Source organism: Somniosus microcephalus, chromosome 4, assembly GCF_052327205.1.
Source record: "Somniosus microcephalus isolate GS21.2 chromosome 4, FLI_Smic_1.0, whole genome shotgun sequence".
Lineage (NCBI taxonomy): Eukaryota > Metazoa > Chordata > Chondrichthyes > Squaliformes > Somniosidae > Somniosus > Somniosus microcephalus.
Window position 1 is genome coordinate 29,915,108 of NC_140990.1, and position 27,592 is coordinate 29,942,699.

At 50.0% G+C, this 27,592-nt stretch overlaps 2 protein-coding genes and 1 pseudogene across 2 annotated transcripts in view; 2 read left to right on the top strand and 1 right to left on the bottom strand.

Moving 5' to 3' along the window:
* Positions 1–3,957: 3,957 nt before the first annotated feature.
* LOC147118513 (uncharacterized) lies at positions 3,958–5,012 on the bottom strand (the record flags this gene model as incomplete). Its single annotated transcript, XM_085983929.1, has 1 exon — positions 3,958–5,012. A coding segment is annotated over one exon (864 nt), but the record flags the coding sequence as incomplete, so codon positions are not given.
* Positions 5,013–6,299: 1,287 nt separating this feature from the next.
* LOC147118514 (uncharacterized) lies at positions 6,300–21,540 on the top strand (annotated as a pseudogene).
* Positions 21,541–27,378: 5,838 nt separating this feature from the next.
* Positions 27,379–27,592, top strand: part of LOC147118515 (uncharacterized) — a 63,137-nt gene continuing 62,923 nt past the window's right edge. Inside the window, exon 1 of the mRNA XM_085983931.1 lies at positions 27,379–27,515. Within this exon, the coding sequence (XP_085840057.1) occupies positions 27,379–27,515 (137 nt within the window). The remainder of the gene's footprint in view (positions 27,516–27,592) is intronic.

The window sequence follows — 27,592 nt, forward strand, 5'->3', positions numbered from 1 at the left end:
ACCCCCCTCACCCCAACTCCTCTTTCACCCCTACTTTCCAACCCCCCTCACCCCAACTCCTCTTTCACCCCTAAACTCCAAACCCCCTCACCCCAACTCCTCTTTCACCCCTACTCTCCAACCCCCCTCTCCCCAACTCCTCTTTCACCCCTACTCTCCAAACCCCCTCACCCCAACTCCTCTTTCACCCCCACTCTCCAAACCCCCTCACCCCAACTCCTCTTTCACCCCCACTCTCCAACCCCCCTCACCCCAACTCCTCTTTCACCCCTACTCTCCAACCCCCTCACCCCAAATCCTTTCACCCCTACTCTCCAACCCCCTCACCCCAACTCTTTCATCCCTACTCTCCAACCCCTCACCCCAAATCCTCTTTCACCCCTACTCTACAACCCCCTCACCCCAACTCCTCTTTCACCCCTACTCTCCAACCCCCTCTCCCCAACTCCTTTCACCCCTACTCTCCAACCCCCTCACCCCAACTCCTCTTCCACCCCTACTCTCCAATCCCCCTCACCCCAACACCTCTTTCACCCCTACTCTCCAACACCCCTCACCCCAACTCCTCTTCCACCCCTGCTCTCCAACCCCCCTCACCCCAACTCCTTTTTCACCCCTACTCTCCACCCCCTCACCACAACTCCTCTTTCACCCCAACTCCTCTTTCACCCCTACTCTCCAACCCCCCTCACCCCAACTCCTCTTTCACCCCTACTCTCCAATCCCCCTCACCCCAACTCCTTTTTCACCCCTACTCTCCAACCCCCCTCACCACAACTCCTCTTCCACCCCTACTCACCAACCCCCTCACCCCAACTCCTCTTTCACCCCTACTCTCCAACCCCCTCACCCCAACTCCTCTTTCACTCCTACTCTCCAAACCCCCTCACCCCAACTCCTCTTTCACCCCTACTCTCCAACCCCCTCACACCAACTCCTCTTTCACCCCTACTCTCCAACCCCTCACCCCAACTCCTCTTTCACCCCTACTCTCCAATCCCCTCACCCCAACTCCTCTTTCACTCCTACTCTCCAACCCCCCTCACCTCCTCTTTCACCCCTACTCTCCAATCCCCTCACCCCAACTCCTCTTTCACTCCTACTCTCCAATCCCCCTCACCCCAACTCCTCTTTCACCCCTACTCTCCAACCCCCCTCACCCCAACTCCTCTTTCACCCCTACTCTCCAACCCCCCTCACCCCAACTCCTCTTTCACCCCTACTCTCCAACCCCCCTCACCCCAACTCCTCTTTCACCCCTACTCTCCAACCCCCCTCACCCCAACTCCTCTTTCACCCCTACTCTCCAACCCCCTCACCCAACTCCTCTTTCACCCCTACTCTCCAACCCCCCTCACCCAACTCCTCTTTCACCCCTACTCTCCAACCCCTCACCCCAACTCCTCTTTCACCCCTACTCTCCAACCCCCTCACCCCAACTCCTCTTTCACCCCTACTCTCCAACCCCCTCACCCAACTCCTCTTTCACCCCTACTCTCCAACCCCTCACCCCAACTCCTTCCACCCCTACTCTCCAACCCCCCTCACCCCAACTCCTCTTTCACCCCTACTCTCCAACCCCCCTCATGCCAACTCCTCTTTCACCCCAACTCCTCTTTTACCCCTACTCTCCAAACCCCTCACCGCAACTCCTCTTTCACCCCTACTCTCCAACCCCCTCACCCCAACTCCTTTCACCCCCACTCTCCAACCCCTCACCCCAACTCCTCTTTCACCCCTACTCTCCAACCCCCCTCACCCCAACTCCTCTTTCACCCCTACTCTCCAACCCCCCTCACCCCAACTCCTCTTTCACCCCTACTCTCCAACCCCCTCACCCAACTCCTCTTTCACCCCTACTCTCCAACCCCCCTCACCCAACTCCTCTTTCACCCCTACTCTCCAACCCCTCACCCCAACTCCTCTTTCACCCCTACTCTCCAACCCCCTCACCCCAACTCCTCTTTCACCCCTACTCTCCAACCCCCTCACCCAACTCCTCTTTCACCCCTACTCTCCAACCCCTCACCCCAACTCCTTCCACCCCTACTCTCCAACCCCCCTCACCCCAACTCCTCTTTCACCCCTACTCTCCAACCCCCCTCATGCCAACTCCTCTTTCACCCCAACTCCTCTTTTACCCCTACTCTCCAACCCCCCTCACCCCAACTCCTCTTTCACCCTTACTCTCCAACCCCCCCACCCCAACTCCTCTTTCACCCCTACTCTCCAAACCCCTCACCGCAACTCCTCTTTCACCCCTACTCTCCAACCCCCTCACCCCAACTCCTTTCACCCCCACTCTCCAACCCCCCTCACCCCAACTCCTCTTTCACCCCTACTCTCCAACCCCCCTCACCCCAACTCCTCTTTCATCCCTACTCTCCAACCCCCTCACCCCAACTCTTTCATCCCTACTCTTCAACCCCTCACCCCAACTCCTCTTTCACCCCTACTCTCCAACCCCCCTCACCCCAAATCCTCTTTCACCCCTGCTCTCCAACCCCCTCTCCCCAACTCCTTTCACCCCTACTCTCCAACCCCCTCACCCCAACTCTCCAACCCCCTCACCCCAACTCCTCTTTCACCCCTACTCTCCAACCCCCCTCACCCCAACTCCTCTTTCACTCCTACTCTCCAACCCCCTCACCCCAGCTCCTCTTTCACCCCTACTCTCCAACCCCCTCACCCCAACTCCTCTTTCACCCCTACTGTCCAACCCCCCTCACCCCAACTCCTCTTTCACTCCTACTCTCCAACCCCCTCACCCCAACTCCTCTTTCACCCCTACTCTCCAGCCCCCTTACACCAACTCCTCTTTCACCACTAATCTCCAACTCCCCTCACCCCAACTCCTCTTTCACCCCTACTCTCCAACCCTCCTCACCCCAACTCCTTTCACCCCTACTCCCCAGACTCTAGAAGATAGGAGCAGGAGTAGGCCTTTTAGCCCCTCGAGCCTGTTCCGCCATTTAATGAGATCATGGCTGATTATCCAAATCCGCACCCTGTCCCTGCTTTCTCCCCATATCCATTGAGCCCTTTAGCCTTAAGACATATATCCAACTCCTTCCTCAATGTATTTCATGAATTGGCCTCAACTGCCTTCTGTGGTAGAGAATTCCACAGGTTCACCACTCTCTGGGTGAAGAAATTCCTCCTCATCTCTGTCCTAAATGGCTTACCCCTTATCCTTAGACTGTGACCCCTGGTTCAGGACTTCCCGGCCATCGGCAACATCCTTCTTGCATCTAGTCTGTCTAGTCCTGTTGGAATTTTATAAGTTTCAATGAGAATTCCTCTCACTCTTCTAAACTCCAGCGAGTATAAGCCCAATCTGATTGAGGTGTACAAAATGATGAGGGGCATAGATAGGGTAGATAAAGAGGAACTTTTGCCCTTAGTAGGGGGGTCAATAACAAGGGGGCATAGATTCAGGGTAAGGGGCAGGAGATTTAGAGGGGATTTGAGGAGGAACTTCTTCACCCAGAGGGTGGTTGGAATGTGGAACTCAATGCCTGAAAGGGTGGTAGAGGCAGGAACCCTCACAACATTCAAGAAGCATTTGGATGAGCACTTGAAATGCCATTGCACACAAGGCTATGGACCAAATGCTGGAAAATGGGATTAGACTGGACAGGGATGGATGGGCGGTGCAGACACGATGGGCCGAAGGGCCTCTTTCTGTGCTGTAAAACTCTATGACTCTAATCGTCCCAATCTCTCCTCATACGTCATTCCTGCCATCCCAGGTATCAGCCTGGTGAATCTTCGCTGCTGATTGGACTTGGCTCCATTCCCGTGTCGAGGGGATTGCTGTACCAGTCTGGAGGGGCAACATTTGGGGACTCTCGATTCTCCACCAGTTCCCATTCCCCTTCTTTCTGGTGGATACTGGAGGTGCCACTGTGTGTAACGTGCAAGTCAGTAAGAATTGTACCAAAGATGAATTTAGCATTAAAGTAAAAGGTCATAATTTTATTGCAAACAAATTTCTGATGAGAGTCCCTGAATTAAGGGGCAAAATCAGACAGCGGTTCTTAAAGGGGCACTGCAGTCCCAACAAGTCAATCAGCCATATATCCAGAATATTAATAACCCCTATAACTGGGCTGGAGTTTAACATCAGCAGAAACATACCCCAACTGTCAGAATGAACACGGTTCAGTCCTAGATACGATTAACAGCAGCAATAACAGCATAATCCAACTGCTGCCTCGCTTATGAACTTGCTGGTGTCTCAGCACGACGGATGACCGAGTGAATCCCTTCCCACACACAGAGCAGGTGAACGACCTCTCCCCAGTGTGAACTCGCTGGTGTCTCAGCAGGCTGGATGAATCAATGAATCCCTTCCCACACACTGAATAGGTGAACAGCCTCTCCCCAGTGTGAACTCGCTGGTGTCTCATCAGGGTGGATGAATCAATGAATCCCTTCCCACACACTGAATAGGTGAACAGCCTCTCCCCAGTGTGAACTCGCTGGTGTCTCATCAGGGTGGATGAATCAATGAATCCCTTCCCACACGTGGAGCAGGTGAACGGCCTCTCCCTTGTGTGAACTCGCTGGTGCGTCAGCAGCTGGGATGACTGAGGGAATCCCTTCCCACACACTGAGCAGGTGAACGACCTCTCCCCAATGTGAGTTTGTTGGTGTTTCTGCAGATATCTTGAGCTTTTAAAGCTCTTCTCACACTCAGAACATTTGAACGGTCTCTTTTCAGTGTGAACAAGTTGGTGTATAGTGAGGCTGGTTAATCGACTGAATCCCTTCCCACATGTGGAGCAAGTGAACGTCACCTCCCCAGTGTGAACTTGCTGGTGTCTCAGCAGGGTGGATGAATCAATGAATCCCTTCCCACACGTGGAGCAGGTGAATGGCCTCTCCCCAGTGTGACTGCACCCATGAATTTCCAGCTGGTACGGGTAATTGAATCCCTTCCCACAGTCCCCACATTTCCACGGTTTCTCTGTGGTGTGGGTGTCCTTGTGTCTCTCTAGGTTGGACGATCAGTTGAAGCCTCAGCCACACACAGAACACGTGTACGGTTTCTCCCCGCTGTGAACGGTGCGATGTTTTTTCAGGCTGTGTAACTGGTTAAAGCTCTTTCCAGTCAGTGCACTGGAACACTCTCACTCGGGTGTGTGTCTCGGTGCTTTTCCAGTCACGCTGATGTTTGAAATCTTTTCCTACAGATAGAACAGACAAACATTTCTCCTTCCACATTCAAAGGCCGATGATATTCAGGTCCTGATGAATGGAGTGACTCTGTCAGATTTTGATGTGATGTTTGGTTTGAGTTTCCCGTCTGTAAATCCTCCCCTTCTAATACCCTGTAAAAGGAGTTTACAAAAGTCATCAATGTAAGTACAGGATAGAAATTCAGAACAGACAATTCTAGTTTCCTTGCAACAGTCTTTCCTCTCTTGTTCCCCAAATCATGTGATCCAATCAAACTGGAAGAATCTAAAATAAGCAACAAAGTCCCAACAATAGCAAAGGGAACCTTCCCAACTAAAGCAGAATGTTGTTCCCAGTGTCTGAGAGACACTCTGTACCCTGAGGTACCCACTGGTCGAGGAAGGTATCAAGTGAACCGGTGGACACCGCCTGCTCCCTCTCCAGGGCCACCCTGGCAGGGACAAGATCACGGGAGAGAGGCAGGCAGCCAGAGTGACCCCCCGCCCATCCTGGGCCTACAAATTTCTGTTTTTGCCAGGCCCAAGAGCAGGTCCAGGAGAAGATCCTCCGACTTACCCACCCCCCTCCGCACCGGGCGGCCAAAGATTAGGAGTGTGGGGCTAAAGTGTAACCAAGAGTTGAGGAGCAGCCCCTTCAGGTAACTATACAGGGGCTGCAACCTCTCACACTGAATATATAAACCTGCAAAGGAGTTAACCCTGTCAGCGGACAGCTGCCTTTTTTAATTCACCGAGCTACAACTTTTGTATTGCTGAATGAAATTTAAAGATATTGGACATTACTAACCCCACGGTGCGGAAGGTAAATTCTGATTTCACAAATGAGCCCTTTGGGCACTTAAGTGGAGCCACAATGGATTCTCTGTTTTTGTGTCTTTTAAACAGGTGACCAGGGTTTTCCAGCCCGCATGAATATTGATTCCTTAACAAGAGATCCAGCAGCTTTAAGAATGTAAGAACCTATCTGCAGACATTTAAAATAAATCCCAGCATGGTGACGATTTGGACGAAAGGCTTTGTCTGTCAAAGACTCGGACTTAACCCATTCAGGGTCAGGTGTTATTTCCCGAGACAGAGTGCTCGAGAAGGGGAGATATGGAAGTTACCTCCAAACTAATTCCAAGCACTTGTGTCTCTAATATGAAACCAGCATGTAAACCAGCAAGCCTGGGCATCACTTGTTTCTGAAATGGGAATTGAAGAGATGAACTGATAAAAATAAAATTGATATACGTTGCTGTTTCAAGCACTCAAAAAGGAAAAATTTACCTGAAGTTTAAGGGGATAGTCAAATTTTCATGAAAAGAAACTGGTGGAAAGCAGTCTAAGGTGGTCCTGCCAATTGCTGTGTATCAGGGAAGAAAGTTTTTGGGAAATAAAATTGAACATTGACAAAATCTGTCAGTCCAACAATACTGCAATGATAAAATGGACTCAGGCGCAATACATCGGATTATTTTGGGAAATAAAAAGATCCTCTAAAATAAATTAAAAAACCCAAAATGTGTTAATAACTGGGACCAAGTGGGAAGGTTGGATCTGTTTCCTATCTTTAATAGTGTATTGGACAGGAAAGTTCCTCCAGGGCTCATGAATGAGATAGAATGGTAATTAATGGGATGTGTAAAATGGAATGAGAGGAAGTGATTGAGGATGTCAGATAGAAACAGGAAATGTTTCATTCACCACCAAATGGGAATCATTTCCTCAGTTGAATTGGAATAAATCACCTGTGTACGATTCACCGAAAGGTCTCAATCTGGGATTAATGAACAGTCTCGGCAAAGGCAGGAAAGTGCAGTTGAAAATAGTCAATTGATAGTTTTCTCTTGGAGAGGTTTGTGTCCTTGGAGAGGTTTGTGTCCTTGGAGAGGTTTGTGTCCTTGGAGAGGTTTGTGTCCTTGCCTGTGAACTTTGTAAGAAAACTTCATTTGATAGGCTGGCCACTACCCGAGACATCGGGACCATACAGTGGGAGATGAGCAAAGATCTCCAGACACCTCACCATCTTTTGATGAGATCACCTGAAAGCCCATGAATGGTTCGTATTGGATTGCACATGTGGCAGGATATTGTGTGTGGACAGATGTGATGTTACATAGGAAGCAATTAGCATGCGGAAGTGCGTGGTGAATTTGCACTAAAGAACGGGCCTCAGGTATATTCAGTTAATGGCCCTGAAATTAGGATCGGGGGCTTGCCGCGCGTGCAAGCCCCCGATCTGCACTCACCCTGCGCGCCGACATCTGAAGCCCGGGCCTGCTTGCATTTCTTGTCACAGGCCCGGTTCAGCTGTCGGCGCGATGTGCTTACCTGATCCAGCGGCGTAGTTAGTGCGATGTGCCGGCTGGGATCAGGTGAGCACTGTGCAGCCAATCAGGGGAGGGGAAACTCATTCATGAGTTTGACAGTAAGAGCTGTCAAACTCATGAAAAGTATGGGCTGCCAAAACACTACTTTAACTTTAAATAAAATTTTAAAAAACATCCCACTGATTGTATTAACTATAAATAAGTTTTTAAAAATGTTTTAAACAATTAATCAATTTTTTGAAAAAAATAAATGTTTAAAAAATAGGGTCTAAAACTAAACTTACCATCCTGTAAATTATTTAAAAATAACAAACTTGTGGAAAAAACATTTCTACATTGTACTAAAAGCCCACTTACCTGAAAAACTAAATACTTACGTCTTGCTTTTCCACGCGTAAAGACCGGAGGCCTTTACACGCGCGCAACTCTGGAAAAAAAAGGAATTTCACTGCGCACGCGCTGCCTGTGCAGTCGCACGCGTTCTGCCTCTTAACCCCTTGGGTCAGAGGACAGGAAATGCCGGTTTTCAGTGCATGCGCTGTGTATGCTGAAAACCGGCAATTCCTCCGGGCACACGCTGAGTACCCCATCTGGGCCATTGACAACAGCACGACATGAAATGGTTAATGTGGCTCAGGAGAGTGAGACAACTTTTAAAGCACTGACACATACTCCATCGAGAAACTATCTAATTCATGAAACAATCAGGGTAGAGTTAAAGACACTGGTACCTGTCAGAGGGATTGAAACTGAAGTTGAAGCGGAGAGTGACATAGAATTTAGATTGGGACAATTGAGGGGAAGAGAGAGATCATACTTCGTAAAAATTATCCACAAGATGGATACCCAAGGCACATTACACTAGTTTAAAAGCATGATTATTCAAGAATCGGCGTGCATTGACTAACAGTTCCATAATACACACTTAAACCTACAATAATGCTTATTTCATTTCATCCATGTTAGCTAGTGGGAATCTGAAATGGAGATTTCTCAGGATTCTTACACCCGGGAGATGGCGAGAGAGAGAGAGACACAGGGTGCAGCCTGCTCACAGCTGCGCTTCTACCCAGAGTACAAGTGGTAATATAAGTCTCAATTATTCTCTGTAAACTGCTGCTCGAACACTGTAATGTATTAAGTCTTGCTTGTGCTGAATAAAGTTAAATCACTGTCCCCAATACGGGTCAACCTCGAATCATTAGGAACCGGGGTCCCTCTGGGATCTTACACCATGCACGTGCTTCCCTGGTCCTTCTAGGAGGAGGAGGTCGTGGGTTTGGCAGCTTCTGTCAAAGAAGCCTTATCAAGTTGCAGATGTTTAAAGTCCCTCTCCATCGCCCCTCCCACCGCTCTCTCTCCTCCCATAGAGGCCAGAGTCATGTGTAGGCCCAGGCCAGGTGGTGGAATCCCTTCCCTGAAGGACATTAGTGAACCAGTTGGGTTCTACGACAATCCAGCAGCTTTCATGGTCACTTGTTTCTGCTGCCGGCCCCACAAATGACCAGATTCATTAAACTCAATTTCACAGCCTATCTTTGTTTTATTGTGGGTTCTCTCTCACGCTCCCTTTTTCCTGTTTTAAATTCATTTTACAGGTTATTAGAAGGGGCGGATTTGCAGACAGGATGATCAAACCAAACATCGTACCAAGATCTGACAGAGTCACTCGATTCATCAGAACCTGAATATCATCGGCCTTTGAACACGGAAACAAAAAGCACCATTCACAGCGGGGAGTAACCGTACACGTGTTGTGTGTGTGGACGAGGCTTCAGCCAATCATCTGGCCTATCGAGACACAAGCGCAGTCACACCGGGGAGAAACGGTGTAAATGTGGGGACTGTGGGAAGGAATTCAATTACCCATCTGAGCTGGAAACTCATCGACGCACTCACACCAGGGAGAGACCGTTCACCTGCTCCGTGTGTGGGAAGGGATTCACTCGTTCATCCACCCTGCTGAAACACCAGCGAGTTCACACTGGGGAGAGGCCGTTCACCTGCTCAGTGTGTGGGAAGGGATTCACTTGTTCCTCCAACCTCACTGCACACCAACCTGTTCACACTGATAAGAGACCTTTTAAATGCTCTGACTGTGAGAAGACCTTTAAAAGCAAAAAGGAACTGCTGAGACACCAGCGAGTTCACACTGGGGAGAGGCCGTTCGCCTGCTCCGTGTGTGGGAAGGGATTCACTAATTCATCCCACCTGCTGACACACCACCGAGTTCACAAATGACTGCAGGGGTTGGATTCTGTTGTTGTTGCTGCTGTTAATCACATCCAAGACTGAACCATGTTCATTCTGACAGTTAGGGTTTGTTTCTGCTGATGTTAATAACCCCTACAACTGGGCTGGTGATTAATATCCTCGATATATGTCAAATAAATCAGCTTTGTTTTAAACACATTGTTGTAGGTTATTGTCTTTCCCACCTGAGTGTTTAGCATCACCTGGCTGGAGCTCAGAAAGGACAATCTGGGGGAGGATCGTACGGCGGAAACAGAACTTCAGCCTGGACACAGTCCTTCAGGGCCACACTGAGAGGGGCAAACGGCACTTTGGTTTTTCTCGTCTCTCTTCACCGACAGCAAAGACTCTGTCCAGGTTAATCTTGAGGCATGTAAGAAATGTGTCCCAGCCGCTCTCTGCCATGGTTCAGGGCTCCAAGGCATGGAACAGAAGGCTCCTTTACAACTGTGTTTAGGTTTTTTTTTAATTTGTTCCTGGGATGTGGGCGTCGCTGGCAAATCCAGCATTTATTGCCCATCCATAATTGCCCTTGAGAAGTGGGTGGTGAGCCACCTTCTTGAATGGCTGCAGTCCGTGTGGTGAAGGTGCTCCCTCAGTGTTGTTAGGGAGGGAGTTCCAGGATTTTGACCCAGCGACGATGGAGGATCGGCGATATATTTCTAATTCAGGATGGTGTGTGACTTGGAGGGGAACTTGGAGTGGTGGTGTTCCCGTGCGGCTGCAGCCCTTGTCCTAGATGGTGGAGGTCGCGGGTTTGGGAGGTACTGTCGCAGGTTCACGAAGAACACTGGTGAATGCTGGAAATATGCTGTTGAATCAGAGATTGGTGTAAAACCGCAATCTGTTCCTTATTGAAAGTGAAAGAGGTTTAAGTTTTAAGCCTAAAAATGACTGGTAATTATTCTACGAAGCTTTAACATGCTTGTGTGGCAGTCCTAAGTCTACCATTTTAAGGCAGACATTAACTCATTTAACATAAACCCATTTAAAATAAATTGGTTAAAGTCTGCATTAAAATAGCAGAGGGAGGAGTTCACAGGAGCCTGTTACCTGCTGGTACAATTATACAACAGACATTTGATCTCCAGATAAAGAAGGACCGATGAGTTTCCAGCTCAGATGGGTAATTGAATCCCTTCCCACAGTGCCCACATTTCCACGGTTTCTCCGTGGTGTGGGTGTCTTTGTGTCTCTCTAGGTTGGACGATCAGTTGAAGCCTCGTCCACACACAGAACACGTGTACGGTTTCTCCCCGCTGTGAACGGTGTGATGTTTTTCAGGCTGTGTAACTGGTTAAGGCTCTTTCCACAGTCAGTGCACTGTAACACTCTCACTCGGGTATGTGTGTCTCGGTGTTTTTCCAGTCACACTGATGATTGAAATCTTTTCCCACAGACAGACCAAAAATTCCTCCTTCCACATTCAAAGGCCGATGATATTCGGGTCCTGATGAATGGAGTGACTCTGTCAGATCTTGACGTGATGTTTGGTTCGAGTTTGCGGTCTGTAAATGCTGCCCTTCTCACAGCCTGTAAAAGGAGTTTACAAAAGACATCACCGTGAGTCCAGGATAGAAATTGACAACAACAGAAAATGCTGGAAAAACTCAGCAGGCCAGGCAACATCCATGGAGAGAAAATAGAGTCAACGTTTCAGGTCGAAACCCTTTGTCAAGACTGAAAAAGCTCAGGAAATGAAACAGGTTAAAAGGTCAGTTTGGGGGCTGGGAGAGAACAAAAGAGAAGTGAAGAGACATTAAGAGACGAGATGGTGATAGGACTGGTGGAGACAAAAGACGGCTCTAGGTTAGGTGTGAAATGTTCTGGCAGAATGGGAGACAGTTGCCATGTGGGAGAGAGAGAAGGGGGTGGGGTGGGGTGGGGGGAGGGAAAAGGCCAAAACAAAGGTGTGGATAAAAAATATAAGTAAAAATGTAATGGGGGCCGAGGTTATGATCTGAAATTGTTGAACTCGATATTGAGTCCGGAAGGCTGTAAAGTGCCTAATCGGAAGATGAGGTGCTGTTCCTCGAGTTTACATTGAGCATCCGTGGAACAATGCAAGAGCCCGAGTACGGTGAGGTCTGAATGGGAATGGGGCGGTGAATTAAAATGACAGGCGACCGGAAGCTCGGGGTCATCCTTACGGACTGAACGGAGGTGTTCCGCAAAACGGTCACTCAATCTGCATTTGGTCTCCCCAATGTAGAGGAGACCACATCGTGAGCAGCGAATACAGTACACTAGATTGCAAGAAGTACAAGTAAATTGCTGTTTCACCTGGAAGGGGTGTTTGGGGCCCTGGACAGTGGGAAGGGAGGAGGTATAAGGGCAGGTGTTGCATCTCCTGCGCTTGCACGGAAAGGTGCCGGACGAAGGGTTGTTGGGGGTGACAGAGGAGTGGACTAGGGTGTCTCGGAGGGTGCGGTCCCTATGGAATGCTGAAAGGGGAGGGGAAGATACGTTTAGTGGTGGGATCACGTTGGAGGTGGCGGAAATGGCGGAGGATGATCCGTTGAATGTGAAGGCTGGTGGGGTGAAAGGTGAGGACAAGGGGAACCTTATCGTGGTTCCGGGAGGGAGGGGCAGGGGTGAGGGCAGAAGTGCGGGAGATAGAACGGACATGGTCAAGGGCCGTGTCAACCACGGTAGATGGGAATCCTCAGTTGGGGAAAAAGGAAGAGACGTCGGAAGCACTGGTGTGGAAGGTGGCATCGTCGGAGCAGATGCGGCAGAGACGGAGAAACTGGGAGAATGGAATAGAGTCCTTACAGGAGGCGGGGTGGGAGGAAGTGTAGTCCAGGTAGCTGTGGGAGTCAGTGGGCTTGTAGTGAATGTTAGTCAATAACCTATCCCCAGAGATGGAGACAGAGAAGTCGAGGAAGGGAAGGGAAGAGTCAGAGATGGACCATGTGAAGGTGAGGGAAGGGTGGAAATTGGAGGCAAAGTGAATGAAATTGACAAGATTCTCTCCTCCTGGTTCCTGGCCAAGGGGGCCGCGCATGCGCCCTGCTGCCCCCTGAGCCTCTCAAGATGGCGGCCATTACACCAGGCCTGTCACCGGGAGAAAGCCCCACAGCTGCCGCCCAACTCGGGGCAAACGCCCGGCCCGGAGGCTCTTGTTCGGGGCCTGAGGCCCACCCCGGGTGTGTGTGAAGCGGATAATGTTGAGTGTTTTAATGAGCATGCTCAGCTCACCTCTGTTGTTCAGGTTTAAAGGTGAAGCCCCGCCCCTCACACACTCCGAATGGTTGGAGGACCCGCCCCGCTCTTCCTATTGGTCCCGAGCTCCCGTCAATCACCTGGGCTGTATGAACTGAGCATGCGTGGCCCTTGGCAGCAGCCGCTGACACATCAGGTGAGAGAGTTCAGGGAGCGGGTTCATGAACCCCGGGGGGACGCGGGCCGCTCACACCCCGAGCTCAGGGAGCGGGTTCATGAACCCCGGGGGGACGCGGGACGCTCACACCCCGAGCTCGGGGAGCGGGTTCATGAACCCCAGGGGGACGCGGGACGCTCACACCCCGAGCTCAGGGAGCGGGTTCATGAACCCCGGGGGGACGCGGGCCGCTCACACCCCGAGCTCAGGGAGCGGGTTAAATTATTACACCGAGAAAGCAGTGTGAGTGTCGGAGCGCACTGTGGACAGGCTCTGCCCAGTGCTCATGGGTAAAATAGTGAAATCTTTGCTATTCCGATCTTCTACTTGATCGGCCCTTCCCTCAGTCTGCTCAAGCAGGGCAGAGAGAAACAGAAATCTCCTGACAGAAGCAGCACCTGAAGTTACATTGAGTGAAATACAGTCTGCCCACAAGATCCACACACAGGCTTCGTTGCTATAGAAACGATCACAACATTCATATCGGACCCAATGAAAGGTCTAATCAGAAACTGCCCTCGGGCTCCTTTTACCGAGCTTCCGCCAATGACCTTCTCACAGACGGACAGCAAATTCAACTGAAACTATTGTATTGGCAAACAGGTGACTGAATGCTCGTGTATTTCAACTACTATAGTCCAGGATATGTGAAATATATCTTGAGTTTATATGAAGGTTTATACAGGGATCTTAATCTTCTCGCAAGTCAAATTATTGATCCCCACACCAGATTGTATTCACCCTGAGCAACACTATGAGACATACACTAGTTACCTGAAGATTACCCTCGATTGCATTGGGAAAATAATAATACCCTGCAGCAGGTAGTCAAAACTGCCCAACGCATTACCGGCACCCGGCTACCGACCATTGAGAACATCTACCAGAAACGCTGTTTACGGAGGTCACTGACCATCATCAAAGACCCTACCCACCCCAGCCACAGTCTGTTCGCCCCCCCTGCCATCTGGGAGATGCTACAGATGCATTCGCATCCGAACGACCAGATTTAGGAACAGCTTCTTTCCCAGGGCTGTCATCCTACTGAACTCTGCAAATAAACTCTAAAGCCTGCACATCTGCCAATGCACTTTATGTTTATGTTACAAGTCAATTGAATGTTAAATGTCTTATTCAAAATGTACACTCTCGGGAGCCGCAAGCTTACATTTCGTTGTACTGCACTTGTGCACTAACAATGACAATAAAGTTGATTATTATTTTTATTTTCCCAATGCAATCGAGGGTAATCTTCAGGTAACTAGTGTATGTCTCATGGCGTTGCTCAGGGTGAATACAATCTGGTGTGGGGGTCAATGATTACTGTGATTGAAAAATGTTAAATGGTGATTTTATTATACACTATTATAGGAGTGTTAATATTACAGGGCTCAAATTCTATGAGCATGTGCAGATTTGCATAGAAGCTGTAATCAGTGGCCTTATTTATAATTAAAAATTCATCTAACTATGTAAAAAATAAATAAACCCCGGGGGGGACGCGGGTTGCTCACACCCCGAGTGCAGCCCCAGGCCCCATTATTAAAACACTCAACATTATCCGCCTCCCCACAACTACCCGCCAGTTTAAGACACAAACTCCGGGACTACCAGGAAGTGCTGGGAAATCCCCAGCGAGTCAGGGAGTGTCTGTAAATGGAGGAGAAATGGTGACTGGTCAGGGAGCGTCTGGAAATGGAGGAGAAATGGTGACTGGTCAGGGAGCGTCTGGAAATGGAGGAGAAATGGGGACTGGTCACGGAGCGTCTGTAAATAGAGGCCTGGCAGCTCAATATTCAGGGGTATGGAATCTTCAGGCGAGACAGAGGCGGGTGTAAAAGAGGGGATGTCGCAATATTAATCAAGGAGTCAATTACTGCAGTAAGGAGGGATGATATCTTAGCAGGTTCCTCTAATGAGGTCATATGGGTAGAACTTAACAACAAAAAGGGGGCAAGCACTTTGCTGGGAGTGTACTATAGGCCCCCAAACAGTCAGGGGGAGATAGAGGAACAGATATGTAGGCAAATCTCAGAGAAGTGTAGAAATAATAGCGTAATAATAGTGGGAGATTTCAATTTCCACAATATTAACTGGGATAGTCAGAGTGTGAAAGGCTTAGAGGGTGCGGAATTCTTAAAGTGCATCCAGCAGAGCTTTTTGAGCCAGCATGTAGAAAGTCCTACAAGAGAGGGGGCGGTACTGGACCTAATTCTAGGGAATGTAGCTGGGCAAGTGGTAGAAGTGTCCGTAGGAGAGCATTTTGGTGGCAGTGACCATAATTCAGTGAGATTTAAGGCAGTCATGGAAAAGGAAGATGGACCAGAAATAAAGGTTCTAAATTGGGGGAAGGCCGATTTTAATATGATAAGGCAGGATCTGGCCAAAGTGGACTGGGATCAGCTACTTAGAAACATAGAAGATAGGAGCAGGAGTAGGCCATTCGGGCCCTCGAGCCTGCTCCGCCATTCAATGAGATCATGGCTGATCATCCAAATTCAGTACCCTGTCCCTGCCTTCTCCCCATATCCCTTGATCCCTTTAGCCTGAAGAAATATATCTAACTCCTTCTTGAATATATTTAATGAATTGGCCTCCACTGCCTTCTGTGGTAGAGAATTCCACAGACTCACCACTCTCTGGGTGAAGAAATTCCTCCTCATCTCTGTCCTAAATGGCTTCCCCTTACCCTTAGACTGTGACCCCTGGTTCTGAACTCGCCGGCCATCGGGAACATCCTTCCTGCATCTAATCTGTCTGGTCCTGTTAGAATTTTATAAGTTTCAATGAGATCCCCTCTCATTCTTCTAAACTCCAGCTAGTATAAGCCCAGTCGACCCAATTTCTCCTCATACGTCACTCCTGCCATCCCAGGTATCAGTCTGATAAATCTTCGCTGCACTTCCTCCATGGCAAGAACATCCTTCCTCAGATAAGGCGACCAAAACTACACACAATACTCAAGGTGCGGTCTCACCAAGGCCCTGTACAACTGCAGCAAGACATCCTTGTTCCTGTACTCGAACCCTCTCGCTACAAAGGCCAACATGCCATTTGCCGCCTTAACTGCCTGCTGCACCTGCATGCTTACCTTCAGCGACTGGTGCACAAGGACACCCAGGTCTCGTTGCACTTCCCCTTCTCCCAATCCATTGCCGTTCAGATAATAATCTGCCTTCCTGTTTTTGCCACCAAAGTGGATAACCTCGCATTTATCCACATGATACTGCATCTGCCATGCTTCTGCCCAATCACCCAACCTGTCAAAATCATGCTGGAGTTTCTCGGCATTCTCCTCACAGCACACACACCCACCCAGCTTTGTGTCGTCTGCAAACTTGGAGATATTACATCTAGTTCCCTCGTCTAGATCATTAATATATATTGTGAATAGCTGGGGTCTTAGGACCGATCCCTGCGGTATCCCACTAGTCACTGCCTGCCACTCGGAAAAAGAGCCGTTTAGTCCAACTCTTTGCTTCCTGTCTGCCAACCAGTTCTGTATCCAAGTCAATACCTTGCCCCCAGTCCCATGTGCCTTAACTTTACACACTAATCTCTTATGCGGGACCTTATCGAAAGCCTTCTGAAAGTCCAAATACACCACATCCACTGGTTCTACCTTATCTATTCTACCAGTTACATCCCCCAAAAATTCCAGTAGATTAGTCAAGCACGATTTACCTTTTGTATATCCATGTTGACTTTGTCCGATCCTGTCACTGTTTTCCAAGTGCTCAGCTATTACATCTTTTATAATGGACTCTAGCATTTTCCCCACTTGTAGGAAAATCCTCATCAGAGCAGCGGGAGTCTTTCAGAAAGGAAATAGGGAGAGTACAACGCCAACATGTTCCCGTAAAGGTCAAGGGTGGGACCAACAATCCCAGGGAACACTGAATGGCAAGGGATATACAAGAATGGATTTGAAAAAAAAGGGAGGCTTTTGGCAGATACAAAGGACTAAAAACAGTGGAAGCCCTAGAGGAGTATAGAAAGTGCAGGGGGGGTACTTAAAAAAATTAATTAGGAGAGCGAAGAGGGGGCATGAAAATACACTGGCGAGCAAAATAAAATAAAATCCCACGGTGTTTTATAAGTATATTAAGGGCAAGAGGATAACCAGGGAAAGAGTAGGGCCCATTAGGGACCAAAGTGGCAAGCTGTGTGTAGAGCCGGAAGATGTAGGTGAGGTTTTAAATGAATATTTTGCATCTGTGTTCTCTATGGAGAAGGACGATGTAGGCATAGAAATCAGGCAGGGGGATTGTGATATACTTGAACAAATTAGTATTGAGAGGGAGGAGGTACTAGCGGTTTTAGCGGGCTTAAAAGTAGATAAATCCTCAGGCCCAGACGAGATGTATCCCAGGCTGCTGTGTGAGGCAAGGGAGGAGATTGCAGGGGCTCTGACACAAATTTTCAGAACCTCTCTGGCCACAGGGGAGGTGCCAGAGGACTGGAGGATAGCTAACGTAGTATCATTATTCAAGAAGGGTAGTAGGGTTAACCAGGGAATTACAGGCCAGTGAGCCTAACATCAGTGGTAGGGGAATTATTGCAAAAAATTCTGAGGGACAGAATTAGTCTCCACTTGGAGAGGCAAGGATTAATCAAGGATAGTCAGCATGGCTTTGTCAGGGGGAGATCATGTCTAACCATTTTGATTGAATTTTTTGAGGGGGTGACTAGGTGTGTGGATGAGGGTAGTGCAGTTGATGTAGTCTACATGGACTTCAGTAAGGGAGACTGGTCAAGAAGGTAAGAGCCCATGGGATCCAGGGCAATTTGGCACATTGGATCCAAAATTGGCTTAGTGGCAGGAGGCAGAGGGTGATGGTCGACGGTTGTTTTTGTGGCTGGAAGCCTGTGTCCAGTGGTGTACCGCAGGGATCGGTGCTGGGTCCTTTGCTGTTTGTAGTGTACATTAATGATTTAGATATGAATGTAGGAGGTATGATCGGTAAGTTCGCAGATGACACAAAAATTGGTGGAGTGGTAAATAGCAAGGAGGGAAGCCTCAGGCTACAGGACGATATACAGGTTGGTTAGATGGGCAGAACAGTGGCAAATGGAATTTAAACCTGAAAAGTGTAAAGTGATGCATTTTGGGAGGACTAACAAGGCAAGGGAATACACAGTGAATGGTAGGACCCTAGGAAGGACAGAGGATCAGAGGGACCTTGGTGCGCAATTACATAGATCCCTGAAGGCAGCAGGACAGGTTGATAAGGTGGTTAAAAAGGCATATGGGATACTTGCCTTCATTAGCCGAGGCATAGAATATAAGAGCAGGGAGTTATGATGGAGCTGTACAAAACGCTAGTTAGGCCACAGCTGGAATACTGTGTGCAGTTCTGGTCGCCACACTATAGGAAGGATGTGATTGCATTGGAGAGGGTGCAGAGGAGATTCACCAGGATGTTACCTGGGCTGGAGCGCTTCAGCTATGAAGAGAGACTGGACAGGCTGGGGTTGTTTTCCTTAGAGCAGAGAAGGCTGAGGGGGGACCTGATTGAGGTGTACAAAATTATGAGGGGCATAGATAGGGTAGATGGAAAGGAACTTTTCCCCTTAGTAGAGGGGTCAATAACCAGGGAGCATCGATTCAAGGTAAGGGGCAGGAGGTTTAGAGGGGATTTGAGGAAAAACTTTTTCACCCAGAAGGTGGTTGGAATGTGCTACTCACTGCCTGAAAGGGTGGTACAGGCAGGAACTCTCACAACATTTAAGAAGCATTTAGATGAGCACTTGAAATGCCATAACATACAAAGCCACGGACCAAGTGGTGGAAAATGGGATTGGAATAGACAGGGCATGATGGCCGGCGCGGACACGATGGCCTTTTTCTGTGCTGTATGACTGAGAAATGGGGACTATTCAGGGAGCGTCTGTAAATAAAGGAGAAATGGAAATGGGTCAGGGAGCGTCTGTAAATGGAGGAGAAATGGTGACTGGCCAGGGAGCGTCTGTAAATGGAGGAGAAATGACGACTGGTCAGGGAGCGTCTGTAAATGGAGGAGAAATGGTGACTGGCCAGGGAGCGTCTGCAAATGGAGGAGAAATGGGGACTAGTCAGGGAGCGTTTGTAAATGAAGGGGAAAGGGAGATTGGTTAGGGAGCGTCTGTAAATGGAGGAGAAATTGTGACAGGTCAAGGAGTGCCCCTCACCAAAATTGTGAGATATTACAGAAGAAAAGCTTATAATGACAGACAGAGCATTGGAAAGAAGGTTAGAGCCAGAGTCAGCAACTTCAGGGAAAGAGAACCAGTGAGTGTAGAACTGAACCCAGCCAGAGTCAGCACCTTCTGGGGAGGAGAAGGAGGGGAACCAGTGAATGTAGAACTGAACCCAGCCAGAGTCAGCACCTTCAGGGGAGGAAAGGGAGGGGAACCAGAGAGTGTAGAACTGAACCCAGCCAGAGTCAGCACCTTCAGGGGAGGAAAGGGAGGGGAACCAGTGAGTGTAGAACCGAACCCAGCCAGAGTCAGCACCTTCAGGGGAGGAAAGGGAGGGGAACCAGTGAGTGTAGAACTGAACCCAGCCAGAGTCAGCACCTTCAGGGGACGAGAGAGGAACCAGTGAGTGTAGAACTGAACCCAGCCTGAGTCAGCACCTTCAGGGGAGGAGAGGGAGGAGAACCAGTGAGTGTCGAACCGAACCCAGCCAGAGTCAGCACCTTCAGGGGAGGAGAGGGAGGAGAACCAGTGAGTGTAGAACTGAACCCAGCCAGAGTCAGCACCTTCAGGGGAGGAGAAGGAGGGGAACCAGTGAATGTAGAACTGAACCCAGCCAGAGTCAGCACCTTCAGGGGAGGAGAGGGAGGGGAACCAGTGAGTGTAGAACTGAACCCAGCCAGTGTCAGCACCTTCAGGGGAGGAAAGGGAGGGGAACCAGTGAGTGTAGAACTGAACCCAGCCAGAGTCAGCACCTTCAGGGGAGGAGAAGGAGGGGAACCAGTAAGAACTGAACCCAGCCAGAGTCAGCACCTTCAGGGGAGGAGTGAGAGGGAGGGGAAACAGTGAATGTAGAACTGAACCCAGCCAGAGTCAGCACCTTCAGGGGAGGAGAGGGAGGGGAACCAGTGAGTGTAGAACTGAACCCAGCCAGAGTCAGCACCTTCAGGGGAGAAGAGAGAGGGGAACCAGTGAGTGTGGAACTGAACCCAGCCAGAGTCAGCACTTTCAGGGGAGGAGAGGGAGAGGAACCAGTGAGTGTGGAACTGAACCCAGCCAGAGTCAGCACCTTCAGGGGAGGGAGAAAAGTCGACCGAAAGGAAAAATGTTGGAGATGGTGCGATGGGTTTGAATTTCAGCACAGGGAGGAGGGAGAGTATGTGGGACGGGAATTTACAGCTTTGGGGGAACAAGAGAGGAAAGAATGTTCCATAGAAACTAGAATTGTCTGATCTGAATTTCTAGCCTGTACTTACAGTGATGACTTTTGTAAACTCCTTTTACAGGGTATTGGAAGGGGAGGATTTACAGACGGGAAACTCAAACCAAACATCACGTCAAGATCTGAGAGTCACTCGATTCATCAGGACCTGAATATCATCAGCCTTTGAGTGTGGAAGGAGGAATGTTTGTGTGTTCTGTCTGTGGGAAAAGATTTCAAACATCAGTGTGACTGGAAAAGCACCAAGACACACACACCCGAGTGAGTGTGTTCCAGTGCACTGACTGTGGAAAGAGCTTTAACCAGTTACACAGCCTGAAAAAACATCGCACCATTCACAGCGGGGAGAAACCGTACACGTGTTCTGTGTGTGGACGAGGCTTCAACTGATCATCCAACCTGGAGAGACACAAGGACACCCGCACCACGGAGAAACCATGGGAATGTGGGGACTGTGGGAAGGGATTCAATTACCCATCCAAGCTGGAAACTTATCGACGCCTTCACTCCGGGGAGAGACCGTTCACCTGCTTCGTGTGTGGTAAGGGATTCATTGATTCATCCAACCTGCTGACACACCAACGCACTCACACTGGGGAGAGGCCGTTCACCTGCTCTGAGTGTGGGAAAGGTCTTTCTCATTCATCCAACCTGTTGAGACACCAGCTTGTTCACACTGATAAGAGACCTTTTAAATGTTCTGACTGTGAGAAGAGCTTTAAAAGCACAAAAGATCTGCTGACACACTAATGGGTTCTCACTGGAGGCCGTTCCCCTGCTCCATGTGTGGAAAGCGATTCACTCGTTCATCCAACCTGTGAACACACCAACGCGTGCACATGTAGGATTTGGATTCTGCTGTTATTGCTGCTGTTAATCACATCCAGGACTGAACCTTGTTCATTCTGACAGTTGGGGTTTGCTTCAGCTGATGTTAGTAACCCCTATAACTGGGCTGGAGTTTAATCTGTATCAGTGTCAAATAAATGAGCTTTGTTTCACACACACACGCAGTGTGTCGAGTCCTTGCTATCTCAACAATAAGATGAGCTGCCACTAACAATGAGTTCTCAGGTGACTGATGAGTCCAATGTGGGACCTACAGTCTCTGTCACAGGTGGGGCAGACAGTGGTTGAAGGGGCGGGTGGGTGGGGTGCTTGGGTTGGCGTGCACTCCTTGCGCTTGGCTTCCGCTTGCTCCCGGCGAAGAGACTGGAGGTGTTCGGCGCCTTCCCGGATGCTTCTCCTCCACTTTGTGCGGTCTTGGGCCAGGGATTCCCAGGTGTCGGTGGGGATGTTGCACTTTTTCAAGGAGGCTTTGAGGGTGTCCTTGAAGCATTTCCTCTGCCCACCTGGGGCTCTCTTGCCGTGCCGGAGCTCCGAGTAGAGCGCTTGTTTTTGGGAGTCTCGTATTGGGCATGTGGACGATGTGACCCGTCCATCGGAGCTGATCGACCGTGGTCAAAGCTTCGATGCTGGGGATGTTGGCCTGAGCGAGAACACTGACGTTGGTGCGCCTATCCTGCCAATGGATTTGCAGGATCTTGTGGAGGCAGCATTGGTGGTACCTCTCCAGTGCTTTGAGGTGCCTGCTGTACATGGTCCATGTCTCTGAGGCATACAGCAGGGCGGGTATCACTGCTGTTCTGTAGACCATGAGCTTAGTGCTGGGTTTGAGGTCCTGGTCTTCAAACACTCTCTTCCTCAGGCGACCAAAGCCTGCACTGGAACACTGAAAGTGGTGTTGGACTTTGTCATCGATGTCTGCCCTTGTTGACAGTAGGCTCCCGAGGTATGGAAAGTGGTCCACCTTGTCCAAGGCCTTGTCGTGGATTTTGATAATCGGGGGGGGGGGGGGGGGGGGGGGGGCAGTACTGTGTGGCAGGGGCAGGTTGGTAGAGGACCTTTGTCTTATGGAATGTTTAGTGTAAGGCCCATGCTCTCGTACTCTTCGGTGAAAGCATTGACGATGGTTTGGAGTTCGACCTCAGTGTGCACAGACGCAAGCGTCGTCTGCATACTGTAATTCGACAACAGAGGATGGGACGACCTTGGATCTGGACTGGAGGCGACGGAGGTTGAACAGTTTCCCGTTTGTTCTGTAAATTAGCTCCACTCCAGTGGGGAGCTTACTGAGGGTGAGATGGAGCATTGCAGCAAGGAAGATTGAGAAGAGCGTTGGTGCGATGACACAGCCTTGCTTGACCCCAGTTCCTACGTGAATTGGGTCTGTGGTGGAACCATTGGTCAGGATCACGGCTTGCATATTGTCGTGAAGCAGGTGGAGGATGGTGACAAACTTTTGAGGGCAGCCGAATTTGAGGAGGACACTCCATAATCCCTCACGGTTGACAGTGTCGAAGGCCTTTGTGAGGTCAAAGGAGGCCATGTACAGCGGTTGGTGCTGTTCCCTGCATTTCTCTTGTAATTGACGTGTGGTGAAGATCACGTCCATTGTGCCCCTTAGTGGGCGGAATCCACATTGTGACTCTGGGAGGAGCTCATTGGCCACTGGGAGAAGGCGATTGAGGAGGATTCGTGCGATGTTTTTCCCTGTGGCAGACAGCAGGGAAACTCCTCTGTAATTACCGCGATCGGACTTGTCACCTTTCTTGAAGATGGTCACAATTACGGTGTCTCTGAGATCCCCTGGCATGCTCTCCTCCTTCCAGATAAGAGAAGTTACCACATCCCGAATAATAGATTCTAGCATTTTCCCTTGCATTGATGATTTGGACTTAGGATTAACAAACTCAATTTGCAGATGATACCAAGCTAGGGGGTATAGCTAACACTGAGGAAGAATGCAACATATTACAAGAAGATATTAAAAAACTTGCAGACTGGGCAGTTAAGTGGCAAATGAACTTTAACATAGATAAATGTGAGGTGATGCACTTTGGTTGGAAAAACAGAAAGATCACCGACACATTAGAAAATAACAAACTGAATGGGATAAAAGAGCAAAGGGATCGAGAGATACAGGTGAACAAATCATTTAAAAGCAGCATCGCAGGTCAGAAAAGCAATTAACAATGTTAACAAAGCAGTGGGATTTATTTCTAGGTGTATAGAATTCAAAAGTAGTGAAGTTATGTTAAACTTGTATAGGACCTAGTCAGGCCACACTTCCCACAGGCGTACTGTGCACAGTTCTGGTCTCCATACTATAATAAAGAGATCGAGGGATGGGATAAGTGCAAAAAAGATTTACAAGGATGGTGCCAGAACTGAGAGATTACAGCTATCGGGAAAGATTAAACACGTTGGGACTTCCTGAGAAAGCAGAAGACTTAGAGGTGACCTGATAGAAGTCTTTAAAATGATGAATGGGTTGGACAGGGGAGATGTGGAAAGAATATTTCCACTTGTGGGAGAATCTAAAATTAGGGCCATAAATACAAGAGAGTTACTAATAAATCCAACAGGGAAAGAAGGTGAAATGTCTTTACTCAGAGTGGTTAGAATGTAGAACTTGCTGCCGCAGGAAGTGGTAAATAGCTCAGATGATTTCAAAAGGAAACGAGACGAGTCCAGGAGAGAAGAGAATAGAAAGATATGCTGCAAGGCTGAGATGAGGCAGACAGAATGGGAGGAGACTCGTGTGGAGGATAAACAGCAGCACCAGAGACTAGTGGGGCCGAATGGCCTGTATCTGGGCTGTATATTCCATGTCATTCGATCACTAAAGTCAACGAAACTTCAACCCTGTGATTCCAGGCCCCAGACAGCTGGAGCCGCGCACGCTGGGATCCTCAGGAGCAAGACTCGGATATACTCACAGCGCAGGCCCACCATTACAATTATACACAGCTTCAGAAAATCAAAACACTCACAGCGCAGCACGGGTTAGATACAGAGTAAAGCTCCCTCTACACTGTCCCATCAAACACTCCCAGGGCAGGTACAGCACGGGTTAGATACAGAGTAAAGCTCGATCTACAGGGTACCTCTCCTCCCCTGAAGGTGCTGACTCTGGCTGGCTTCAGTTCTACACTCACTGGTTCCACTCCCTCTCTTCCCCTGAAGGTGCTGACTCTGGCTGGGTTCAGTTCTACATTCACTGGCTCCGCTCCCTCTCCTCCCTTAATGTGCTGTCTCTGGCTGGGTTCAGTTCTACTCACTGGTTCCCCTCCCTCTCCTCCCCTGAAGGTGCTGACTCTGGCAGGGTTCAGTTCTACACTCACTGGTTCCCCTCCCACTCCTCCCCTGAAGGTGCTGACTCTGGCTGGGTTCAGTTCTACACTCACTGGTTCCCCTCCCTCTCCAGCCCTGAAGGTGCTGACGCTGGCTGGGTTCAGTTTTACACTCACTGGTTCTCTCTCTCTCCACCCCTGAAAGTGCTGACTCTGGCTGGGTTCAGTTCTACACTCACTGGTTCCCCTCCCCTGAAGGTGCTGACTCTTGCTGGGTTCAGTTCTACACTCACTGGTTCCCCTCCCTCTCCTCCCCTGAAGGTGCTGACTCTGTAGAACTGAACCCAACCAGAGTCAGCACCTTCAGGGGAGGAGTGGGAGGGGAACCAGTGAGTCTAGAACTGAACCCAGCCAGAGTCAGCACCTTCAGGGGAGGAGAGGGTGGGGAACCAGTGAGTGTAGAACTGAACCCAACCACTCACTGGTTCCCCACCCTCTCCTCCCCTGAAGGTGCTGACTCTGGCTGGGTTCAGTTCTACACTCACTGGTTCCCCTCCCTCTCCTCCCCTGAAGGTGCTGACTCTGGCTGGGTTCAGTTCTACACTCACTGGTTCCCCTCCCTCTCCTCCCCTGAAGGTGCTGACTCTGTAGAACTGAACCCAACCAGAGTCAGCACCTTCAGGGGAGGAGAGGGAGGGGAACCAGTGAGTCTAGAACTGAACCCAGCCAGAGTCAGCACCTTCAGGGGAGGAGAGGGTGGGGAACCAGTGAGTGTAGAACTGAACCCAACCACTCACTGGTTCCCCACCCTCTCCTCCCCTGAAGGTGCTGATTCTGGCTGGGTTCAGTTCTACACACACTGGTTCCCCTCGCTCTCCTCCCCTGAAGTTGCTGACTTTGGCTGGGTTGAGTTCTACACTCACTGGTTCCTCTCCCTCTCCTCCCCTGAAGGTACTGACTCTGGCTGGGTTCAGTTCTACATTCACTGGTTCCCCTCTTCTCCTCTTAAGGTGCTGACTCTGGCTGGGTCACGATGCGGTCTCCTCTACATTGGGGAGACCAAACGCAGATTGGGTGACCGCTTTGCGCAACACCTCCGTTCAGTCCGTAAGGGTGACCCCGAGCTTCCGGTCGCCTGTCATTTTAATTCACCGCTCCATTCCCACTCGGACCTCACCGTCCTTGGCCTCTTGTATTGTTCCACGGAAGCTCAACGTAAACTCGAGGAACAGCACCTCATCTTCCGATTAGGCACACTGCAGACTTCCGGACTGAATATCGAGTTCAACAATTGCAGATCATAACCTCGGCCCCTATTTCATTTTTTCTTGTAATTTTTCCACTCCTTTCCCCCCCCCCCTTTCCTTTTGTTTCTCTCTCACACCTGGCAGCTATCTCTTGCCCTGCCAGTACACTTTACACCTAATCTCAGCCTATTACCATCTCATCTAGCTTCTAATACCTTTTATTGTCTCTTTTACTTCTTTTGTTTCTTTTATTCTTTTGTCCGATCGGAGCCCTGCCTCCAATCTATCTTCTTTTCTTTCCAGTTTTGAAGAAGGGTTCGACCCGAAATGTCAACTCAAATTTCTCTCCACGGATGTTGCCTGACCTGCTGAGTTTTTCCAGCATTTTCTGTTGTTATTTCAGTTCCACACTCACTGGTTCCCCTCTCTCTCCTATCCTGAAGGTGCTGTCTCTGGCTGGGTTCAGTTCTACACTCACTGATTCCCCACATTTCGTAAACAGCTTCAGGCACATTGTTAAACACACAGTAGAAGCACATCAATCTGATGCACAATCACATTCACACAAGCAGGCAGTGGTGTGGAGCCTCCTGAGTCTGGCCCCTTTACAGCCAGTATTTACAGGAGTTGGGACATGGAAAAAGAGTCTAATTAAAATCAGTCATATATATTTGTTAATTAAAAATGGTAACTTCATCATTTACAGACACACCCTGACCAGTCTCCATTTCTCCTCCATTTACAGACGCTCCCTAACCAGTCTCCATTTCTCCTCCATTTACAGACACTCGCTGACTTCCTGTCTGTCCCGGAGTTTGGCGCGGGACCCCTTTTGCTGAGCAAATCGGGAGAAACCGGGAAGCGGCGGCCGGATAATGTTGAGTGTTTTAATAATGGGGCCTGGGGCCGCAGCGGCCCGCGTCCCCCCGGGGTTCATGAACCCGCTCGGGGTGTGAGCGGCCCGCGTCCCCCCGGGGTTCATGAACCCGCTCGGGGTGTGAGCGGCCCGCGTCCCCCCGGGGTTCATGAACCCGCTCGGGGTGTGAGCGGCCCGCGTCCCCCCGGGGTTCATGAACCCGCTCCCTGAGCTCGGGATGTAAGCGGCCCGCCTCCCCCCCCGGGGTTCATGAACCCGCTCCCTGAGCTCGGGATGTAAGCGGCCCGCCTCCCCCCCCGGGGTTCATGAACCCGCTCCCTGAGCTCGGGATGTAAGCGGCCCGCCTCCCCCCCCGGGGTTCATGAACCCGCTCCCTGAGCTTTCTCACCTGATGTGTCAGCGGCTGCTGCCAAGATCCGCACATGCCCAACTCACACTGCCCGGGTGATTGACGGGAGCTCGGACCAATAGGAAGAGCGGGGCGGGGCTGGAGGACCGAGCGGGCGGCGGGTCCTCCGACCAATCCGGCACAGCGACCCCTGCTGGTCACCAAGGGTAATAACCGCGCATGCCCAGAGGAGACCAAAACCCCTCCCCCAGTTGGAGCTGCGCCTGCGTACTCGGATGCTGTCGGACGGAGTCGGCGCGGGGCATTCCGGGGAAAGGCCTTGGTGTTGGTTCCAGAGTCGCGAGCGGTGATGCAAAGTGAGTTTTCTCCGGAACTCTAATTTCAACTCTAATTTCTCTCCACGGATATTGCCTGGCCTGCTGAGTTTTTCCAG